The following is a 20060-nucleotide window of genomic DNA, read 5'->3' on the forward strand; positions in this document are numbered from 1 at the left end:
GCACCACCCGCGGTATCTCTCGTGTTCCAGGGCTGTTCGCGGAGACCGCGTCCACTTGCCTTGGACCCTGCCGGACAGGAACTGCAATTTATTATTTTTTTTTCATTTTCTTTCGGTGCACATATCCATAGTTCTCCTCCTCTCGAAAAAAAAAATTAAGCTTCTAGCTGCTAACTTTACCCGGCTTTCGGGTTCGTGATCTAGGAGCACTGCATCGTCAATCTTTCCTAGAAGGAAACGGTACTGTACATTCCTCCGAGTGGAATCGCACGCACAATCCAGTCCCCCGGACCCCGCAACGTCTTCTCTGCATGTCGCGCAATTGACAGCAAATTCCTCGACTCTCCAGGTGACAGCCTTTCCCCGACAAGCTTTGCCCTCGCTAGGTCTTCGTCCCACCCGGGTCTGGTGCGCGCAACGGCCGAGCATCCTCAGGAGGCGCAGACATGCCCTGGCGGCCTCTGCCTCGCATTGCCTTCGCGGTCGCCACTTACCCATTCCAACCCGAGTCCCCCGCGGACCTACCCCTCGAGCTTGGCGATGAATTGTATATAATCGAACAGGGAGGGGCTAATGGCGAGTGGTATCGAGGCTACCTGGTAGCGCCCCCTTCCCTCCTTGCGGGACTCACCAGCGTGAAGGGCCAGACCCTGGAGGCCCGCGTCTTCTCCGGCATCTTCCCCAAGAATTGCGTCGAGATTCGCGAAGTGCTGGGCGACGCGGAGAGTCGCAAAGTGTTGGAGAATGGTGACCGGTCCAGCAGCGCCCTGGCGAACGGTGTTAACGGGCATTTGAGGGAAACCGCTGCGTCGGAAGCGGGAGAATACAACAATGATGGCGGCGATCGTCTGAGCCTGTCCCTCCTGAAGGATGAGAATGGTGCGCGCCCACGTTCAGTCGCCACGTTCCGATCGGCATCGGTCCCCCTGACCCCCATATCGGTTTCCGCGCGCGATCCAAATGCGCCCAAGCCCGCCGCTCCGGTTCCCATGCTCAAAATTGGCGATGAAACACCAACCTCGTACGAAGAGCCCTTGATCGACGAGATCGCTTCCTGCTTGCGAGAGTGGCATTCAACAAATCTTCACGAGCTGTTGCTCAGCCGTCAGTATGACGTCCTGGAGAGCATGTCTAACATCGTGCAGGAGCTGGATCTCGCCAGGAGACAGCTTCTGCACGACGTGCTTACCGGACAGGAGAAAAATGCGGTGCGGCAGGAGACCGTTTGGAATCTCGTCCGAGGGAACAAGATGCTAACGGGCGAGGTCATCGTGCGGGATCCGAAGCAACGGGGCCGCTTGCTCACTGGCGAAGATTCAGCGATTGAGGTGACCAAGCTTCAATCGGAGATGAGCATGTTGGAAAGTGACCCAACGCAGCATAGCGACTCAGTCTCACTCCATCATCTTCTCCTTGAGGTCAAAGCGGTATCAGGAACAAATTCGGGCCCGGTGACGCTCGCCCTCTATCTGTCTTCAAGAGTGGATAATGGTGACCTGAAACCTTTGTCGGAAACCTACACCTTAGACGTTCCATCCCCGGAAAGCTTCTCGTCCTTGGCGCACAGCAGCAAATTGAAGACCTTGTTTACGGAGCTGTGTGCGGCCGACATTGGAGAAGGTACTGGAGGGAATGCGCAGCTCTATCTTGTCGTTATGATTCAGTCAGCAGAGTCGCCTCGCCCGTCGTTCCCGCGCATGCCCAAGTCTTCCAGCTCACGCGATGGCGCATTAGCCAGCCGCAGCGCGTCCAATCTCAACAGTGTCAAAGGCAGTCAAAGGGGTCGACGCAGCGTGATTTGGACTGCCAAGCCGAAAACTCCGGGAAATTCTGAGCCTGGAAAGGAAAATACGACGAACCCACCGCAGTCAAGCGACTCTAACAGCAGCAGCAAAGGCGCCAAGGACAGTACCCCTGCTAAGGAAGGTTCTGTCATTCGTACCGTTGGAATTGGTATCCTCGACGTCACCCAAATCCTGAGGCAGGGCAAGGATACTGAGCAGGTCATCAATATCTGGTCCCCACTCGGCGAGGATGATGAAGAGGACGATCACACCGAGGGATTCGACGAACTTATCCGGTCGATTCTGCCTAGCCCGACGGACCGCTATGCGAGGTCGTACCGCGCATCGCGACTTCATGTCCATCTGTATCCTTTCGTCGATTCGGACGCTGATACCCTTGTGCGAAACAATCCGACTCTGATGCATAACGTAACTCAAACACGGAGGATGGGGTTCCCTGCCGCCCCTTCGAAGCCAAGATCCGACATCTATCTTACCATCTCACGGGCTATTTTCCCACAAGACGCCCTTCTGTCGCATCCTCAGGCTGGTCAGGTACCTGTCCCAGTCACGGCGGGGTTCCGTAACCTCCAGTTGACCCTGGAAGTGCGGACCGCAAGCGGAGCTCGTTTAGAGAAGTGCATTTTCGCCTCTTCTAACAGCTCGGGACATACTGCTTGGCGAACTACCGTCACCGAAAGGGGTTTACCTTGGGGCCAGACGATCCGTTTGAAAATCCCGACCGACCAGGTGCAGGGGGCCCATGTCATCATGAGCATTGCGGATGCTCCTGAGTTCCCATTTGCTTTGTGTTGGCTGCCACTTTGGGATCAGCAAGCATTTTTGCGGGATGGCCGCCATTCCTTGCTCCTACATGCCTATGACAAAGTGACATCGAACGTGGATGAGAATGGTAAAGGCGCCTATCTGAATCTGCCTTGGAGCGCTCTGGGCAAGAATGAGTCGGCAAAGGACGAGGCCGTCACGGGACCTTTGGCTACATTGCAAGTCGAAACCTATCTGTGCAGTACGGAACTCTCTCAAGACCAGGTCATCTTAGGCCTCATGAACTGGAGGGAGAAGCCTGGGGACGAGATCTTGGAGCTACTTAGACGGGTCCTTTTCGTGTCAGAAATAGAGATCGTCAAACAGCTTCGGGATGTCTTTGATGCGCTTTTCGGGATCCTAGTTGAGAATGCGGGCAGCGAGGAATTTGAAGACTTGATCTTCAACGCGATGGTGACGGTTCTCGGTATTGTCCATGACCGACGGTTCAACCTCGGGCCGCTCGTCGATCATTACACGGAAAAGCAGTTCAATTTCCCTTTTGCCACGCCTTGCCTGATACGAAGCTATCTCCGCCTTCTGCAGACTAGCACTGATTCCCCGCAACAGTCACGAAATCTCCGCGCTGCCTTCAAGGTCGGACGGCATATACTCAAGTTCATCATCAGTGCCCGGGAGCAACAGAAGGCCAAAGAGGAGGGTATAGGGATCACAAAGGTTCAGCCCTCCTTCAACCGAGATCTTCATGCCATCTTCAAATCCCTGGAGAACCTGATGCGAAACCCTTCTCCGGCCCAGGTCGGCAGCAAGACCCTTGTGGTTCAGCATTTCCATACCTGGCTTCCGGAACTCGAGAATGTGCTGAGCAAGGATGAGATTATCATGATTGCTCTGAGCTTCATGGACGCCTGCAAAGATGTCAAGGGCATGCTGATCCTCTACAAGCTGGTGTTGATCCAGAACTACACCCGGCTTTCGATATTCTCCTCTGGCGCTGAAAGACAAACCCTGATTTCCAGCTGCATTGGCTGGCTAGACCCGTACTGGGGATCTACAAACGATGTTTCGGATCAATATCGTGATCAAATCCGCCTGTGTTGCTCCATCGTGGCAGAGCTATTAAAACAGCCAGACCCACAGCTGTACGCGTTCATGCCCAAGATTGCGGCCTCTTATTGCGCGGTCGTGTCGGACGGTGTTGAAGAGACAAGCTATCTTTCTATGCTCTACAGCAAATCTTTTCCGTTTCACGTGAAGGCCTCGAATCGGAAACAGAAGTTCGATGAGGCCCTTGTGGAGCTGGCTGGACTGATGGCTGGTATCTCGAAGATACCGAACCCCAAACTACCACATCTCAAACAAGATGATCTGGCAACATTCCTCACACATGCTCTTGAAGCGCACAAGTCAATCATCAGCTGCGAAGCCTACCCGAAAGACTGGCTCAGTCTGCATATTTACCACCATCGAGCGACGGTGAAGAGTCTCGAGTATCTGTCTTCGATCCTGATTGAATCTTTCCTCCCGGCACCCGACGATGCGGATACCTTTGACACCAAGTTGTGGGAACTTTTCTTCACGACGCTACTAAAGGTTGTGTCCAGTGACGCGCTCGCTCTGGAGACATTCCCCGAGCAGAAGCGCCGGGCGGTCTGGAAAATCGGCGGTGATGTCCGCGAGCAGGGTGCTGAGCTGTTGCGACACGCCTGGGAAGCCATCGGCTGGGATACGACTGAGGAGGAGAGAACCCGTTACGGGCTGAAAAAGCTTGGCGGCTACCAAGTACAATATGTACCAAGCCTGGTGCCTGCGATTGTCGAGCTGTGCCTCAGTGTCCACGAGGGTTTGCGACGCGTTGCAGTCGAGGTTTTGCAGACAATGATCGTCAGCGAATGGGATCTGAACCAAGATTTGTCTATTATCGAGACGGAAATTATCTCCAGTCTGGATGTCCTGTTCCAGACAAAGCGCTTGAATGAGAGCATCACTCAGAAGTTGTTTATCGGAGAGCTGCTTGAACTTTTTGTACGCCATCACCGAGTCAGACGATGCGCTATCTACTTCCGTTAAGGGGTTGATCGCAACTGTTGATGAATTGTTGGATCTTCTTGTGGCGTGCAACAGCGGCGGGCTTACGGACAGTCTGCACACATTGAGACTCATGGAGTTTATGAAAGACCTGGACCGGGAGGACATCTTCATCCGATACGTTCACGAACTCGCTCAATCGCATGCCGCTGAACGCAACTACACGGAAGCGGGTCTTGCGCTACAGTTCCACGCTGATCTTTATGACTGGGATGTGACGAAGCTTGTTCCTGCACTATCCAATCCTGCCTTCCCTGAACAGACCGCATTCGAGAGGAAAGAAGCGCTGTATTTCGAGATGATCCAGCATTTCGAGGACGGCAAGGCCTGGAGTCATGCTCTTGCATGTTACAAGGAGCTTGCGGAGCAGTACGAACACACGGTCATTGACTTCTCGAAACTTTCGAGGGCCCAGAGCTCTATGGCTAAGATCCATGACGCGATCACCAAGGAGCACAAGCTCTACCCACGCTACTTCCGTGTCGCTTACAAAGGCCTTGGTTTCCCACCTACCCTTCGAGACAAGCAGTTCATCTTCGAGGCGCCACCGACGGAGCGCATGTCCACTTTTGTGGATCGTATGCAAAAGCAGCATCCTGCGGCACAGGTTATTTCCTCCGGGGAACTCGAGGACCTGGAAGGCCAGTTCCTGCAGATCACCGCCGTCAACGCTCATAGAGATATAACACACCCCGTGTATCAGCGGTCCAAGGTCCCTCACTCGGTGAGGGAACATCTCCTGATCTCCACGCCAATACGGTTTTCTTTCACGTCGAAGCGTCATACCAGTTCAACTGACGTCAAGGAGCAATGGGTCGAGAAGACTGTGTTCACAACTGCTGAGCCCTTCCCGAATATTCTCCGTCGAAGTGAGATTGTTGCCACTGAGGAGGTCGCCTTGACACCCCTGCAGACGGCAATTGAGCGGACTTGGCGAAAGACGCAGGAATTGCTGCTGTTGGAGCAGCGGGCTCGTTCAGGTGACGATCCAAACCTCGCTGGTCTCACAGAGGCTTTGACTCAGCTACTTGAGCTTGGATCGGCACCGTCTAGCTGCGTAGCCCTCTACCGCCAATTCCTGACGCAAGAGCCTAAGGATGAGCTGCCTGAGGAGGAAGAAGGGGAGGAAGCAGAGCCGAAGCCGGTTGATCCTCTGGAGAACGCCCTTGCGGTGGCTCTGATTGACCATGCGCTGGCGATCAAGCATTGTCTGGCTTTGTATTCTCGACCCGCCCAGCAAGCCTTGCAAGCCGAGTTCATGCACCGCTTTGAAGATGCCTTTGGTCCGGAACTGGCGTCACTCTCGGTTCATCCCCCGACGACGCAGCAGTCTTCCCAGGATTTGTTGCCTCGGCTTGGTAGCCGATCTTCGCCTGTGGCCAACGGCGTCCATCGCCGAGAGGAATCCAGCCTAGCAGCACGGTCTACCAGCCCGGAACAGGAGCTCATCCGCGCCTCTCGCTCAGAAAACAATCGTAAGCACACGTCTGCAAAACCCTCCATCGGTCGTCGTATTAGCATCGTCAATCCTTTTAAGCGTTCCAACCATGGAGCCACTGGTTCTACTGCAACAGCGACTACTGTCCAAGGATCGGCTGACGCGAAACATCAGTCTGAAGTAAAGGCCAAGCGGAAGTCTATGGATCAGCACAGCGTCTCAACTCGGCAAGATGACGATACTGCGACCGTCCACTCTCGGACCACCAACCGGTCGCGGGGAGGCAGGAGCGAAAAGCGAAGGAGCTGGTTTGGCGGGGAGAAGTTACAGAGACACAAGTCCTCGACATCTATGGCTGATGGTCACGCGGATGCTTCGGCCTCGATCCATTCCCGAACGCGAAGCACAACAACGAAGTCGCAGGACGAGGCTAGTCGCTCCCACGCGGTGAATCATGACCTTGCGTCAAAGAAGAGCATGCCTTCGATAGCTGGCTCTGATTTGAGTGCCGGTAAAACTGCGCTACCTGCAGCGTCGCATTCCGAGCGACCTGCGACGTCGGGGAGCTCTGGATATGCAACAAAAGACGGAGCGGGCGTGACAGTCTCGCCGACGAGCAACAGCGAGAGCCATACTTCGAATGGCGGCGTTCGAGACTCGGTCATGAAACGATTCAGCCTGCTGAAAGCCGTGGGGAGGAAAGCCAGCCGCCTCAACGTGAGAGATGGGGGTAATAATGGAAGTGGAGGCGCGATTGCAGAAACCCTCCATGAAGAATGAACTTCACCTTTTTTTTCGACTAACATTTTCGACCCTTATCCGCATACCTTTCCTTATTTTTCGATTTATGTCTGACATATGGTTATTTTTTTTATTTTGATACCCGTCTCTCCGGTGTCGCGGCGAGATACGGATTACTTATACTACACGTCGGTTATGTTTTCCTTTTCTCTATTTCCCTTTTTCTCAAGATGTTTTCCTAAGTAGATTTTTTTCTTTTTTCTTCGTCCATTCGGACTTTCGACATGTGGATACCTTGATTGATACCTTTTTTTTCATCTTCCTTGCTTGCCAGCTCATGACTTTCTTTCTTTCTTTTCCCTTTAGCATGTACTGTACAGTTTTCTATTTCTGAGAAGTGTCCATATCCGTCATTCCCTTTGTTTCTTTCTTTTCCTTCTTGTTGTTTCTCATCCTGTTTTTTTGTCTAGATCATTTGGGATAATCACCCCTCGTACGGAGTAGGGTGGTGGTAGGTGGTGGGTGGTAGGGGTGGAAAGTATCTTATTAAGAATAAATAATAAATTAAATTAAATAAATAGGGTAGGTAGGGTGAAACTTGGAATTGGAACTGACTGCTGCTGTATACTGTGTGCTGTGCCTTTTTTTTAGTGACTTTGTCGTTTTTGTTTGTTTGTTTCTCTTTTTAACTAACTACCTAGGTACCTAGCTGGTTATAGCATCTTATCGCCTATTGACTTATTGATTGCTACATCCGTATATATATAGTATTATTGACGTGCTTTAAAGCTGGAAACAATTTTGGTGAATTTACCTAAGTTGCGTACACTATGTCAGAGTAGCTGCTAAGCCCGTCCTCTGCACCTTACCTTATAAGGTGAGGATGAATGGCTTGGCGTGATTTTTCTCCGTACGGAGGGAGAACAGCAGTTGATCCGAGAGGTTGCAAGTTTATGTACTGTACTTCGGGCTTATGTTGGACACAACAAACCCAACTGGTCGGGTCTTGTTCTTATTTAATTAATTACAGGTACTTTCACCTGTTGTTGTGCTCCATTACAGTTATTTCATTGAGGGTTTCGTTATACAAATACGTCTTATCCGACATGGCCGACCGCAGAAAGCGCATCGTCGACCACATGAATGCAGACCACCAGGACTTGCTGCCCCTGTTCCTGGAAGTCTACTGTCTCGTTCCCCGCAGCGCAGCACAGTCTGCCCAGATGGAAGACGTCAGCCTCTCTGAGCTGGTCATCCGCGCCAACCGCACGCGCTATCGGATTCCGTTCGAGCCGCCGCTCTCGTCGCTCGACGACGTCCGGCAACGAGTCATCGACATGCGCGATCACTGCCTTCAGACGCTGGGCCTCTCCGACATCGTCGTCAGGGAGTACCGGCCTCCGACGGGATCCCACGCGGTCCTGTTCACCGTCTGCCTGGCGACCTTTATTGCGTTCTCGCGACGCAGCAACTTCCTGCCCGGGTCGACGCTCTACTCCGTCGCGCTCAGCCACGTGCCACGCTTCGCCGCTTTCTGCTACACGATCCAGCCTCTTCTGATAACGACCATGACGGCGATCCACCTTGCTGAGGCAATCCACCTCGCTATCAAGCGGCTGCGGCCACACCGCGTGCCCTTGTTCTCCTGGCTGTGGTGGGCCTGGGTCGTCGACGATTTCATCGAGGGAGTCGGGGCTTTGATGAGATTCGACGCCCTTGTGCGCGAGGAGAGGGACAGACAGAAAAAGCACAGGCCCACTTAGAGCAATGAGCAATTCAATGGCATCGTATTCTGTGAATTCAGCAGTCTAGATAGGCATAGGCAGTTGAGTGTTAGCGTTAGATACACCGATCGGGAGCGTTACCGCTCCGTCCGTTGGGAGGCCAAGAAGATAAAAAATCATTCCGATCTGTCTGCATGGTATGATATGAAGTAATTGTCTGTAGAATCAGCATGCAGTCTCACTTAACTAGAATTAATTTATTAATTCATTAGAGGATTGCAGCGTAATTAGTAGAAATTAATGCAATGCAGCGATGCTAGCGCGGGCGACGCTCGGCTGGCGGCCGTCGTGCGCTAACCCGTCCGGGACTAGCGCGCACTTTGGGGTAGGGCAATTTCGACAAGCGAGCCACACTGCGAAATTCACGACCGCCGGCGACAAGCAACTCCAACAACTCGACTCGACAACCACCCACTCTTGCCCGTCGCGCTGTTCTGGTGAGGGACTACAGGATACGAGGTCAGTTTCTCCCGCTTCTTCTCCTTGGCTTGTTTGTGTTGCATTTCGGGAAATTGGGATTCGTCTGGAGGTGGCAGACTGTGGAACAACATCCTCCAGGAAAAAAAGACGTCCCCCGCGACCGACTCCTTCCCCCTCCTCTGTGTCTCTTATATCGTGCCGTGAATTGTTCGAAATTCGAACCTCGCGTCTGACAATTGCTCGTCTAGTGGTCCAATCCATAAACCGCCAACATGGGTATTTCTCGTGATTCCCGTCACAAGCGCTCGGCTACCGGTGCGAAGAGAGCCTTCTACCGCAAGAAGAGGTATGCGCGAGAGAGAAAAACAGGCACATTCCAGCGGATTGGTTTCTTACGGTCTATGTCTGCAGGGCTTTCGAGAAGGGTCGCCAGCCCGCCAACACCCGTATTGGCCCCAAGCGAATCCACCTTGTCCGCACCCGTGGTGGTAACACCAAGTACCGTGCCCTCCGTCTCGACTCGGGTAACTTCTCCTGGGGCTCCGAAGGCATCTCGCGCAAGACCCGTGTGATCGTGGTCGTCTACCACCCGTCCAACAACGAACTGGTCCGCACCAACACCCTGACCAAGTCCGCCGTCGTCCAGATCGACGCTGCTCCCTTCAGACAATGGTACGAGGCTCACTACGGCCAGCCGCTGGGCCGGAGGCGCCAGCAGAAGGCTGGTGCCGAGACGACTGAGGGTGGGAAGAAGAGCAACAGCGTGCAGAAGAAGCAGGCTGCCCGGTTCGCCGCCCACGGCAAGGTCGAGCCCGCCCTGGAGAGACAGTTTGAGGCCGGTCGTCTGTACGCCATCGTGTCGTCGCGCCCCGGCCAGAGCGGTCGTGTGGACGGGTACATTCTGGAGGGTGAGGAGTTGGCATTCTACCTGCGTGCGATCAGGAAGTAAAAAATAGAAAAAAAAGGAAACTCTTTCCAAACAATATAAAAAAATATTCTGTTGAAGGTTTTCACGGGCCGACGACGGGGCAAACTGGGTGGTATTCGGAGTTTTTCAGCAAATCCTTTTGCCAGCATCAATCAAATCAAATCAAATCATGTTTATGAATGATTCTGGGCATCATCCACGGATGCAAAAATGTCTGTAGAAGAAGAGCTCTGAATTGTCTAACAACAACAACCAAATCGGATGATTCGTTATTTTTGTCACCAGGGTCCTGTCTGTCGGTTATCCAGCTGAGGAAGGAAGGAGAAATGGGCGTGAGGTCTTTTCTTCCTTGACAGCTGAGAGAGAGAAGAAGAGAGGATCTTGACTGGGTACAGACAAAATAAATAAAACTTAATACATACAGATACTCCCAGGTCGACTCTAATAATCCCATTTCTAGATCAAGTCAGTGCCTTGTCGTAGACTAGAGCAGTACATACAGTAAGTAGTAAGTAGTACAGAGTACAGTACTTCTATCCATGATCAATCACGAGCGTCATTGATTGTTATTGTTCTCTAGCTGATATTAATTACCTTCCTTTTCTATGCACACAAGTGACTCGGGATAATAATAATCACTGCTTTAGGATACGTATGTGCCTGGGAAGAAAATCTTCATATGCAAATGACGCATGCGGGTATATGCTTCGAGTCAGATCAGATCCATAGATGGATTCAGCACTGAACTGCTTATTATTATAATTATAATTCATCATATTACTACTATTGATCAATTCAGGCGAGGAGCAGAATACTATCAATCCATCACGGAAGACAACTGCTCTCTTTTTTTTCCATTATTAATCTACTAACATTTAATGAAGCCCGGTAGTTATCGGTCAACTGCTGAATCTCAAGTGGTATATAGAAATGATCAAGAGACTTTGTAGGAGAAATTCTGACCTAGGTATCTAGAAAACATTTGTTAATGGAGTTAAAATTCTAGTCAGAATGGTACGAAATTGTTCCTCTATAATACCCAACTCATGGGATTCTGGAAATTGAGATCTCAAATAAAAAAAAAGACAAATATTGGGCAGATGAATATGTATCTAGAAATTAAATTCAGTGTTTTGATTTTGGTGGAGTTGAATAATGCTTGACCATATGCAGTTCGTCACGTTCCCTGTGCCAATGACGTGAGTGGGTCAGGCTACAAGATAGCCGATTAGATAAGAATAGGAACATTCTCACCTCGTGAATTCAACAATTCAACACAGTCATCAAGTCTATCGAGTCATAGAGTCTGTCTTATGAAATGAATTCAGGATTCGACTGGTGAAGCAACATCAGCAAGTGTGTGTACATTGCCTGCACGTTTCAATTCCTGGAACAACATCCTCGTCGTTCATCCTCCCCATACAGACAGTTATAGAGGACATAAACACAATGAACCGAGACAACACGCAGAAAGGAATCAAGACGCGCATCTGCATGATCTCTGACACTCACACCTGCCGGCCCAATCCCCCCACCGACACATCCAATCCTTACCGCCATCCACTCCCCAAAGCGGACGTGCTCCTGCATGCCGGCGACATCACCAAGGTCGGGCACAAGATCGAGCACGAGGCCATGGTGGCCATGCTGAAGGAGGCCGAAGCAGAGCTCAAGATCGTCATCGCCGGCAACCACGACATCACGCTCGACGCCGAATACTACGCCCGGATGGGCCGCACGAGGCATCGGACAGGACCGCTTGAGGACCCGGCGGAGATCCGCGAGCTCTGGGTTGGGGAAGACGCGCGCAAGGCGGGCATCGTCTACATGGACGAAGGCGTCAGGACATTCACCCTCTCCAACGGCGCCCAGTTCACGCTGTACGCCTCCCCCTACCAGCCTGAGTTCTGCCAGTGGGCGTTTGCATACGAACGCCGCGTCGACCGGTTCAATCCCTCGCCGCCAGTCTCGCCGTTTCAGGCGCCTAACCCGGTGCCTTCCTACCCGGACGTGGACATACTGTTGACGCACGGTCCGCCCTACGGGATCCTCGACCAGGTATACTACTCGAACCAGAGCGTCGGGTGCGAGAACCTGCTGAAGGCGTGTAAACGGGCGCGCCCCCGGCTGCACGTCTTCGGCCACATCCACGAGGGCTATGGCGCCGTGCGGCAGGACTGGACGAACAACACGTCGGAGCGGATCCTGCAGGACCCAGAGACGGTGCTCGAGAACCGGTCGTGCTACTACAACGCCAGCAGCGACGGCAAGCGCCCGCTGCGCTACGGCGAGGAGACGCTCTTCGTCAACGCCAGCGTCGTCACCGTCAACTATGTGCCGACGAATGCGCCGTGGGTAGTGGATATTGATCTGCCGCCTGCGACGGCGACGACGAAAGCGGCAGAAGTCGACAGTGTAACGTTATCTTGACAGAAATTTCTACTACATCAGCGATATCACCTCTGCAATGATCAATTGATGATCTGCCCATTGGATAATTGCATTTACATATATTTGGAAAGGCTGAGGATTGCTGTCCTGTATACCCTGGTATATCATGAACTAACGACGTGATGGCATTCAATCCGGTATTCTATCTTAGCTGGCACAGGATTATTATTCTTAGAGTTGGAACTAGAGAGGGATTTTTTTTCTCCTCTTGATTCTTCCAGGAGAGAACTTTCTGCTACTGAAAAAAAATAGACGAAGGCAGTGATCTAGATAAAGCTGCGTAGCGTAGAACAGAGTATGAGTGCTGAACATGGGTAACAAGATAAAGTCTAAAGCGACACGATACCTTGATGACATAAATCGAAGCTATAAATGATAATAAAAATCAAATCATTACTTAGAATTATCACGTTAGTAGCCAGTAGTATGACTGATGCGATATCTCGTTTGAAGCGACCGAACCCAATTCAGTCAGGTCGTGTAGGATTGTTGGATCAGGTCCCTCGAGACCTAAGAGCGCATAAACAAGTAAATAATAAAAATTCAACACAGATCTTGCAATGACGTGCAGAGCAGTAAATGAAACTCACCAAAATTATCCCCAGCCATCTGCAACATCAACATCGACCCGTAATTCTCGCCATATCCCTTCCTTACTAATAACATTATTCTTGCCTACTAGGTAATATCTGCAAAAGAAAATGAAAAAGAGAAAAGAAAAAGCGCGTAAAAGTGTGTATATCAAATGTAACAATGGAGGTCGACGGTTTTCTTAATGAAGGAAGAGAGAAGTGATGATAGGCTAATATTAATCCCACTGATGAGTGATGACTGACCAATCATCCTCGAAGTTTGCTCGAGTCGCAGTCTAGGTAGGTATATCATCCCAAGACCAATAATATTCATCACAGAGGATGTACAGTACATACCTCCATACTCTTCTCGGAGAGGTATCCCAGGTAGGCAAGAAGAAAAAACCAGATCTGGTTGGTCCAACCAATCACCACTCCCCTCTCCTCCACTAAACAATAACCTATCCACAGAACCGATCCAAACATACGCCCTAAGTTACCCAGCACAAAAAAATTTATTTTTTTCCCAATCACGCCACTCTTTTCTTATCTCCGTCGCCATAAAAGTCGTTCACAACCCGCCCCCTCCAACAAGTTCGGGCCGGCTGGCTCAATTGGTAGGGCACCTGACTACGGATCAGGAGGTTGCAGGTTCGAGTCCTGCGTCGGTCATAGAACAACACAAAACAACACAGCAGCTGATCAACAGCTGCGATTTCTTTTTTCCGTACATGTACTTGTACTCTTGCTTGCTTTTTTTGACTTTTAATTTTTCGATGTCCGTATCTATCACACTAGTCGTGTGTAGTCACTATAGGTTATTTTTCTTTCACCCTCCTCCTCATCTTTTTTCCTTTTTAACCTACGTCCAGTACTGTTGAATGATTGAATCTGTGTAGATAGATTACCGAAGTTCGTTCTTCATTATATTCGTTCATGAAAGGATGTATGTATATCTATTTCGGGAGGATATATGCAAAAAAAATAAATATCCGAGACATAGACTCGACATCGACTTGACTGTGCATAGTCAACTGTGGCCTGATGATAATAAGAATAAAACAAGGAAAATAGAAAGATACAGGAGAAGAGGTGAAAAAGCTATCTAAATCTAAAAATTCTAGGAATCATCACACATAAGTATACTTCTAAGTACGTAAGTATTGTACATACGTACGTCCGGATCTATGTATGCACAGGACCACACCACACCACACCACACCTCTAAAAAAAAAAACCAAGGGAACCTTTATCTTTATAAAAAGACGTCAACTGTATACTATACGATAATAAAACGACATCAAAGACCAGCAACACGCATCAGCCCATAGCCTACAGTGACGACGACGACAAAGGAGATAAAACTCGCTGGAATGCCCCGAGTCAGGAAATGGCTGACTCGGAGGTAGCGCTGGCCCGTGTTGGGAATCTCCATCATAATAGCGGCTGTAAAGTAAAGAATATGATTAGCACGGGTCCGTTGATACAATGAATAAGTGGACGAGGATGCAAACTTACTCATGTTGGGAAAACCACTCGTAGGCAGCCCCATCGCCACAGAGCACATCAGCGCGCTGGCCATCACCAGCAGGTTCGGGTGAGGATGTTCCATGCCCAGACCAACCTGCTGCACCAGAGGAAGGATGATCAAGGCCGCCACTGTATGCGAGATAAACGTCGCAATCACCAGGATCAGTCCCGCGAACACGATCAACACCCCATACAGGCTGAAGTCGGCCACCTCTTCCGTGATGGCCTTGGCGATCGTGTGCAACAGACCCGACGACGTCACCGCTTTACCGAGACACAGACCCCCCGCGGCGAGGATGATGATCGTCCACAGGAAGTTGTTAAAGTCCTCCTTGGTCAGGATGCCCGTGCCGAAGAAAAGCACCATCGGAATGACCGCAATCACTCCCATGTCGCCAAACGTATCCTGGAGCTGATGGCTCACGCACCACAAGCCGATCGTCACCAACGTGACGAGAGAGACAAACCACTGCACTCCGGAAAACCGGTCTTTGACAGGTCGAATGGGCACAATCGTAGTCCCCCGGCTGGGCTGGAAAGTGACCAGCAACAGTGCCCAAATGAGAAGAATCGAAATAATGCAAACCGGTAGAGCGACGAAGAACCACGTCCCCCAGCTGATGCTCGGGTACATGTCTCGAGGGCAATAATGTTCTGAGGCGATGCAATCGGTGACGCTGCGCCTCCGATATTAGCCGCCAGGGCGATTCCCAAGACCAGCGCTTTCGAGAAGTTCGACTCGGGTGGGAGATTCCGCAGGAGTGGCTGTCATCATTAGCAGGTAACTCAAGAATAAAAGGGGGAGGCGTACCTGGATAATTGAATAACACAGCACTGGAGCAGCCACATTGCTGATCCACATACTCAAAAACATGCTGACAAACATGTTCGTGACCAGAACGACCCGCGGACTCGTCCCAGCTTTGCTCAGGACAAAAGTGGCCATCCGACGCGCAATGTCATACTTGGATAACGCCGCCGCAATCGTAAATCCGCCCAGAAGGAGCATGATGACTGGCGTCCACATCGACGCGAACACGACCTTGGTCGCCGTCTCCGGGTCCAAGCGCGTGTGAGGCTGGTCATCCGATCGCATAATCTGCAGCACCACCACCAGGAAAGGAACGAGCAGGGACGTCACAAATAGTGGAATAACCTGGCAGTCTGTCTCAGTGGAAATCCGTACATATATGTACAGTACATGCAGGGAAATCTCTTACCTCGGTAGCCCACAACAAGCTCACAAAAACCAGCATTGCCAGGCAATTCTGCTGCTCGGGTTTTTCCATAATGGGCACAGAAAGCAAAACCCCGAATGTGATGACGATGGCCACCAGCAAAAGAAACGACAAGCTGAACAGCCACTCCGGGACAGAGAATCGACCCAAGGGAGTGGTGATCTCTTTCGCTTTGACTTTGACCTCCTCATCGCCTTGGCGCTGTGCGGTCGAGGGATCGTGGTCGCCGCCCAGCAGAGTCCGACGGACTCCCATGTTAGCTGCCTGTGCCTTTCTCTCAATGCCGATCATCTCTCTCCAGACTGTGTTGCGCTCCCACACAACATGCTCGCGGAGATGTAGCCGCAGCTCCCTTCTCGCGAGGGAGAGATTCCCCTTTGTGACGACATCCGCGTAGACCTGTTCAATTCGGGAGATGTTTTCGTCCACACGCTGCATTGTCGAGTCCGTAAAAGGGTAAGCAGGGGAGACTGTCCCGCTCATGTAGGGGCGTCGCAAGCTTCGATCCAGAATCTTGTCATACTTCTTCAGCGCCTTGGAAAAGCCCGTCTTGTTGAGCTGGATGTAGGACTTCAGCTCGCAGAGAGAGACGTAGACACTGATCGCCCGTCTTTTCAATGCGACGCCGGCATTATACAGATCCAGAAACCGGGGATCTGCAAAGTGCTCATCATGGGTTGCCGGCCGACTACTCCCATTGCCCCAGAGCCGCGAGTCGCCCAACTCGCTTGGATTCCCTTCAGACCGGTCCTGATGGGATCGTGACCCTCGGCGATGCGTTCCCTCCGTGTGCGAATCATCATCACTGTCACCGTCGCCGTCGCCGTCGCCGTCGTCGTCTTCCTCACCATCTTCAGCAGCAGAGCCGCTGACGACGCTTTCCCGTCGACCGCGCCTCAATCCCAGCGAGTGCAAGATGCTTCCTGGACGCCTCCGGGACCCAAAGCTCAACGTCCGCGTCTTGATCACGGTCTCGCTCACGGGATCCATATTGACGCCATCGGTGCTGAGCGTATATTCACTCTCCTCCTTCACGACGTCCTCGACCTCGCCGAAGATAGCGAGTTCCTTGACCTGGTAGAAGGAGCAGATCTTCTCCAGCTCCGCATCCAGCGCCCGCCGGAAGATCGCATCGGTATCGACAGTTGCCTCCAGCAGCGGGGCAGACTCTCCGTCTGCGGCGCCATGGCCGTCAGGGAGATTGACCTGCTTCTCAAGGCTATATATTCTGTATAGAAGAACGGGTGAGCAGATGTCTTAGACGGGTGCGGGTTATCGCGGAAGCGGGTGTAACGTTACGTACAATTTCTTAAGATTATCGTAGGCGATATAATGCGCACTCCAATCCGGGACCGCATTGAATTGGATGCTGTGGGAGAACTTCATGTTGGCTTCGTCCTCGTTCGTCAGTCGAGGCCAGCGTTTGAGAGCTTCGGCCCAGAGTATATGTCTTCTGAGGCCAGTTCTTCCACCACCACCGGTGACTCGACTCGTTCCCTTATCGCCCGACTCTTTGCAGGTAGCCTCCTTCTCGTCCTTCTCCTCCCTGTCTGGCCACGTCTGGCGACCACCACCGTCTCCCCCGCCAATTCCACGTTTTGTGACACGATGCGCAGTGGCCCGATCAGCTGTACCACCACCACCGCCCGCGGCCGGGAAACGGGATGAAGGGTGCCCACGGGGCTGGTCAGCGGGCGGGACGGACTCGAGATCGACGAGTTCGATGCTCTGGGATGATGCTGCCGGTAAAGGAGCCACGGCCGCGAACTTGTCCTTGCTGCGAGGAGTCCGAGAGGCGAGACTGAGGGAGCAGGCAGCGGTCTTCGCGCAGCATTAAAAATGAGAGAGAGAGAGACACCCCTGGTCGCACAAGATAACAAGAGGGATTCTGTCACGAATTAGCTCAAGCAGATGATGTCTTGTCGACGAATGATAGGCTGCCCTGTTGTACAGCAGCAAACCCGTCGTCGCCGGAATTGCGAGTCTGGGCTGCGGCTGCGGCGGCAGACCGCCAAATCACACTTGCATGCACATCGGACGAGCGCCGAACTATGCTGACCGGCGGGGCAGGACGATCGCATTTGGCATGATGATCTAGATCCATTTACAACTACATGAAAGACGTCTTTTGCAGCTAGATACTTGCGAGTGTTGAAGAACTACTTCATATTGCCATTCACTACAGAGGCATTACCAGCAGGACCAAGAGAATTGCGAATGATCGTTGGAGGAAAGAAATGAGACGAAAACAAATAAGAAAAGAAAATACGAGGTTATACTGTACATGTATATGCTAAGAATAACACAAAGGCATCCATATACTATCGATTGGTCCCTTCACCGGCCAGGAGCAACCAGCTTCAGGTTGGAGCGGCCGGCAATACCGATCTTGTGCACCTGCTCCCTCTTGTCCCATACGCTGCTCCGACCCTCAGCGACAGCTATGAGCTCGTTAGCCACTCGCTGAGCAAACTTGCTGTCCCGTCGTCGGTCAGACGCATCGATGATCCATCGGATAGCGTGGCGGCGTCTCTGACGCATCGCCAAAGGCACTGGAACCTGGATAGCTGCACCACCACCAGCAATACCTTTCTGATTTCGGATTCTGATCAGAGGAGCAACAGAGTCCACAATGACTGTAAGGTAGAGAACGGGATTCAGAGGAAGTTGGGGAGCCGGCAGGGAAGTAAGGAGACGGCGTTTCGGGTTGATCTGAGGCGGTGGTGCAGTGCGAAGTTGGTCAAGGATAAACGCCATGTTCTGTTGGAGGTCAGTTAGATACTCCAGACGTACAAGCCTAGCGAAAAGTCAAGGAAGCGACAGCCTGCATACCTTCTGGGCAATACTCAATTTCCCATCCTTCATGAGCAGTTTGGTGAACTGGTCCACCAACGGATCGTACCGATGCTTCACATGCTCTGTTTTAGGCAATGGCAGCGGGGGCATTTGAAACTTCAGCCCCGTTTCTCGCTCAACCGCCTCTTCTGTGGCACGGGAGATCATATTGGCAACCGCAGTGACCGATGGGTCCTCCTGGCTCTCTGTTGTAGTAGTCTGTAATTCCTGTTGCTGTAATTCCTGTTGTCTGAGTCTCGCAGACGTCGAGTACGAACGAGCGCCTTTCGCGGCGGACCACTGATCTTGGAGGACCTTCGGAGCATATTTCAAGGCGTCCTTGTCACGTCGAAGGATCTATGGGAATAAATCGTCAGCGGTCCAGTGCCATTACAAGCAGCTCAATGCAAGTAGAGAATTATTTATTGACCGACCTCGTCGACCGGAGTACCGTGTTCGAGTTCTGGGGTCCCGGGAGCACCGCCGTCACATTTCTTTGTGTGCATGATCTTGTCAATCGCGGCAGCCTCCTCACTCACATGAGGCAATTGGTCCTGGTTCGGGCCCCTTGGCTGCACTGGCTCTTCCGGGAGTTCTGCTTTGCCTTTCCCGCCCGAAATGGACGAGTTCATCCTCCGCTGCAGATGTGCGGAGGTTGGACTGGCCCTCACACCCAGGCTAGAGGATATAACATGCTGACACCTGACGGACGAAGCGCCATTTTTCTGCGAAGAAGCGGCAAACGAGGACGAGTACGGTTGGCGGAGGATGGAAACAGCGTTTCGTGCTGTGAAGAGATTGAGCCGGGGAGGCATGGTCAATTCGGACCAACCCAGCAAACTGCTGCTGGGAATCGGATAGGAAAAGGCAATTCCTAATCCCCGTTAAGTCGAGTCGTAACTGAGGCGAACAGGAGGTTGGTGTGTGATCGCGACTTTGATCTCCGACATTGATTGATTCCGCTTCCCTGCCAAAGTTTCGTCGCCGAGATCAAACGATTTTCCGTTCCGCACGGTGCTTAGTCATCGATACTGCCCACGATGCTGTTCTCCAAAAGCACATGCACATTCTACCTACTACTATTCAATGCAAATAACGTAGACGAACCTTGCAATTATAGACTTCTGAACTTAGAAACAGATAATGTCCACAATTTATTTCCTTCTCCTTGACTAGGTAAGCGGCCAGAAATCTCGACGAACAGTCCCCGGCTACATTCAAGTCTTTCAAGTAAACAGGCAACATTTTCAACCAGATAAAGTCACAAGGGTATTGCTAGGTTACAGAATTTACTGTCAATTTGATTGCTTTTTCACACGATCCCGCCCACGAATACAGAAAGCACTGAAAATTCCCCAAACCCGACATCCCAAAATAATGACCCCGATACCGAACAGCAAGATATATTTGCACGGCCGGCACTGGATATGGCCGCGACAGCTGCCAAGTATAAAAAACACGCACC

At 51.7% G+C, this 20060-nt stretch overlaps 5 protein-coding genes across 5 annotated transcripts; 3 read left to right on the plus strand and 2 right to left on the minus strand.

Annotated features, from left to right (window-relative positions):
- Positions 1 to 446: 446 nt before the first annotated feature.
- T310_6689 (Dedicator of cytokinesis domain protein) lies at positions 447 to 6876 on the plus strand (the record flags this gene model as incomplete). Its single annotated transcript, XM_013470480.1, has 2 exons — positions 447 to 4595; positions 4642 to 6876. 2 exons carry the CDS (start codon positions 447 to 449, stop codon positions 6874 to 6876), a joined length of 6384 nt encoding a protein of 2127 aa, XP_013325934.1.
- Positions 6877 to 7934: 1058 nt separating this feature from the next.
- On the minus strand, positions 7935 to 8757 carry T310_6690 (uncharacterized protein; the record flags this gene model as incomplete). The annotated part of the gene is made up of 2 exons (XM_013470481.1): positions 7935 to 8629; positions 8703 to 8757. 2 exons carry the CDS (start codon positions 8755 to 8757, stop codon positions 7935 to 7937), a joined length of 750 nt encoding a protein of 249 aa, XP_013325935.1.
- Positions 8758 to 9313: 556 nt separating this feature from the next.
- On the plus strand, positions 9314 to 9990 carry T310_6691 (40S ribosomal protein S8; the record flags this gene model as incomplete). The annotated part of the gene is made up of 2 exons (XM_013470482.1): positions 9314 to 9387; positions 9453 to 9990. The coding sequence occupies 2 exons, from the start codon at positions 9314 to 9316 to the stop codon at positions 9988 to 9990; spliced, it is 612 nt and encodes a 203-aa protein (XP_013325936.1).
- A 990-nt stretch (positions 9991 to 10980) lies between these two features.
- Positions 10981 to 12399, plus strand: T310_6692 (Ser/Thr protein phosphatase; the record flags this gene model as incomplete). Its single annotated transcript, XM_013470483.1, has 3 exons — positions 10981 to 10983; positions 11143 to 11168; positions 11298 to 12399. 3 exons carry the CDS (start codon positions 10981 to 10983, stop codon positions 12397 to 12399), a joined length of 1131 nt encoding a protein of 376 aa, XP_013325937.1.
- A 1893-nt stretch (positions 12400 to 14292) lies between these two features.
- Positions 14293 to 19410, minus strand: T310_6693 (Plasma membrane phosphate transporter Pho87; the record flags this gene model as incomplete). The annotated part of the gene is made up of 9 exons (XM_013470484.1): positions 14293 to 15049; positions 15109 to 15287; positions 15334 to 15678; positions 15743 to 16979; positions 17064 to 17561; positions 17722 to 17854; positions 18145 to 18520; positions 18593 to 18952; positions 19030 to 19410. The coding sequence occupies 9 exons, from the start codon at positions 19408 to 19410 to the stop codon at positions 14293 to 14295; spliced, it is 4266 nt and encodes a 1421-aa protein (XP_013325938.1).
- Between the last annotated feature and the right edge of the window lie 650 nt (positions 19411 to 20060).

The sequence above is a fragment of the Rasamsonia emersonii genome, assembly GCF_000968595.1.
Source record: "Rasamsonia emersonii CBS 393.64 chromosome Unknown ctg1118621760438, whole genome shotgun sequence".
Taxonomy (NCBI): Eukaryota; Fungi; Ascomycota; class Eurotiomycetes; order Eurotiales; family Trichocomaceae; genus Rasamsonia; species Rasamsonia emersonii.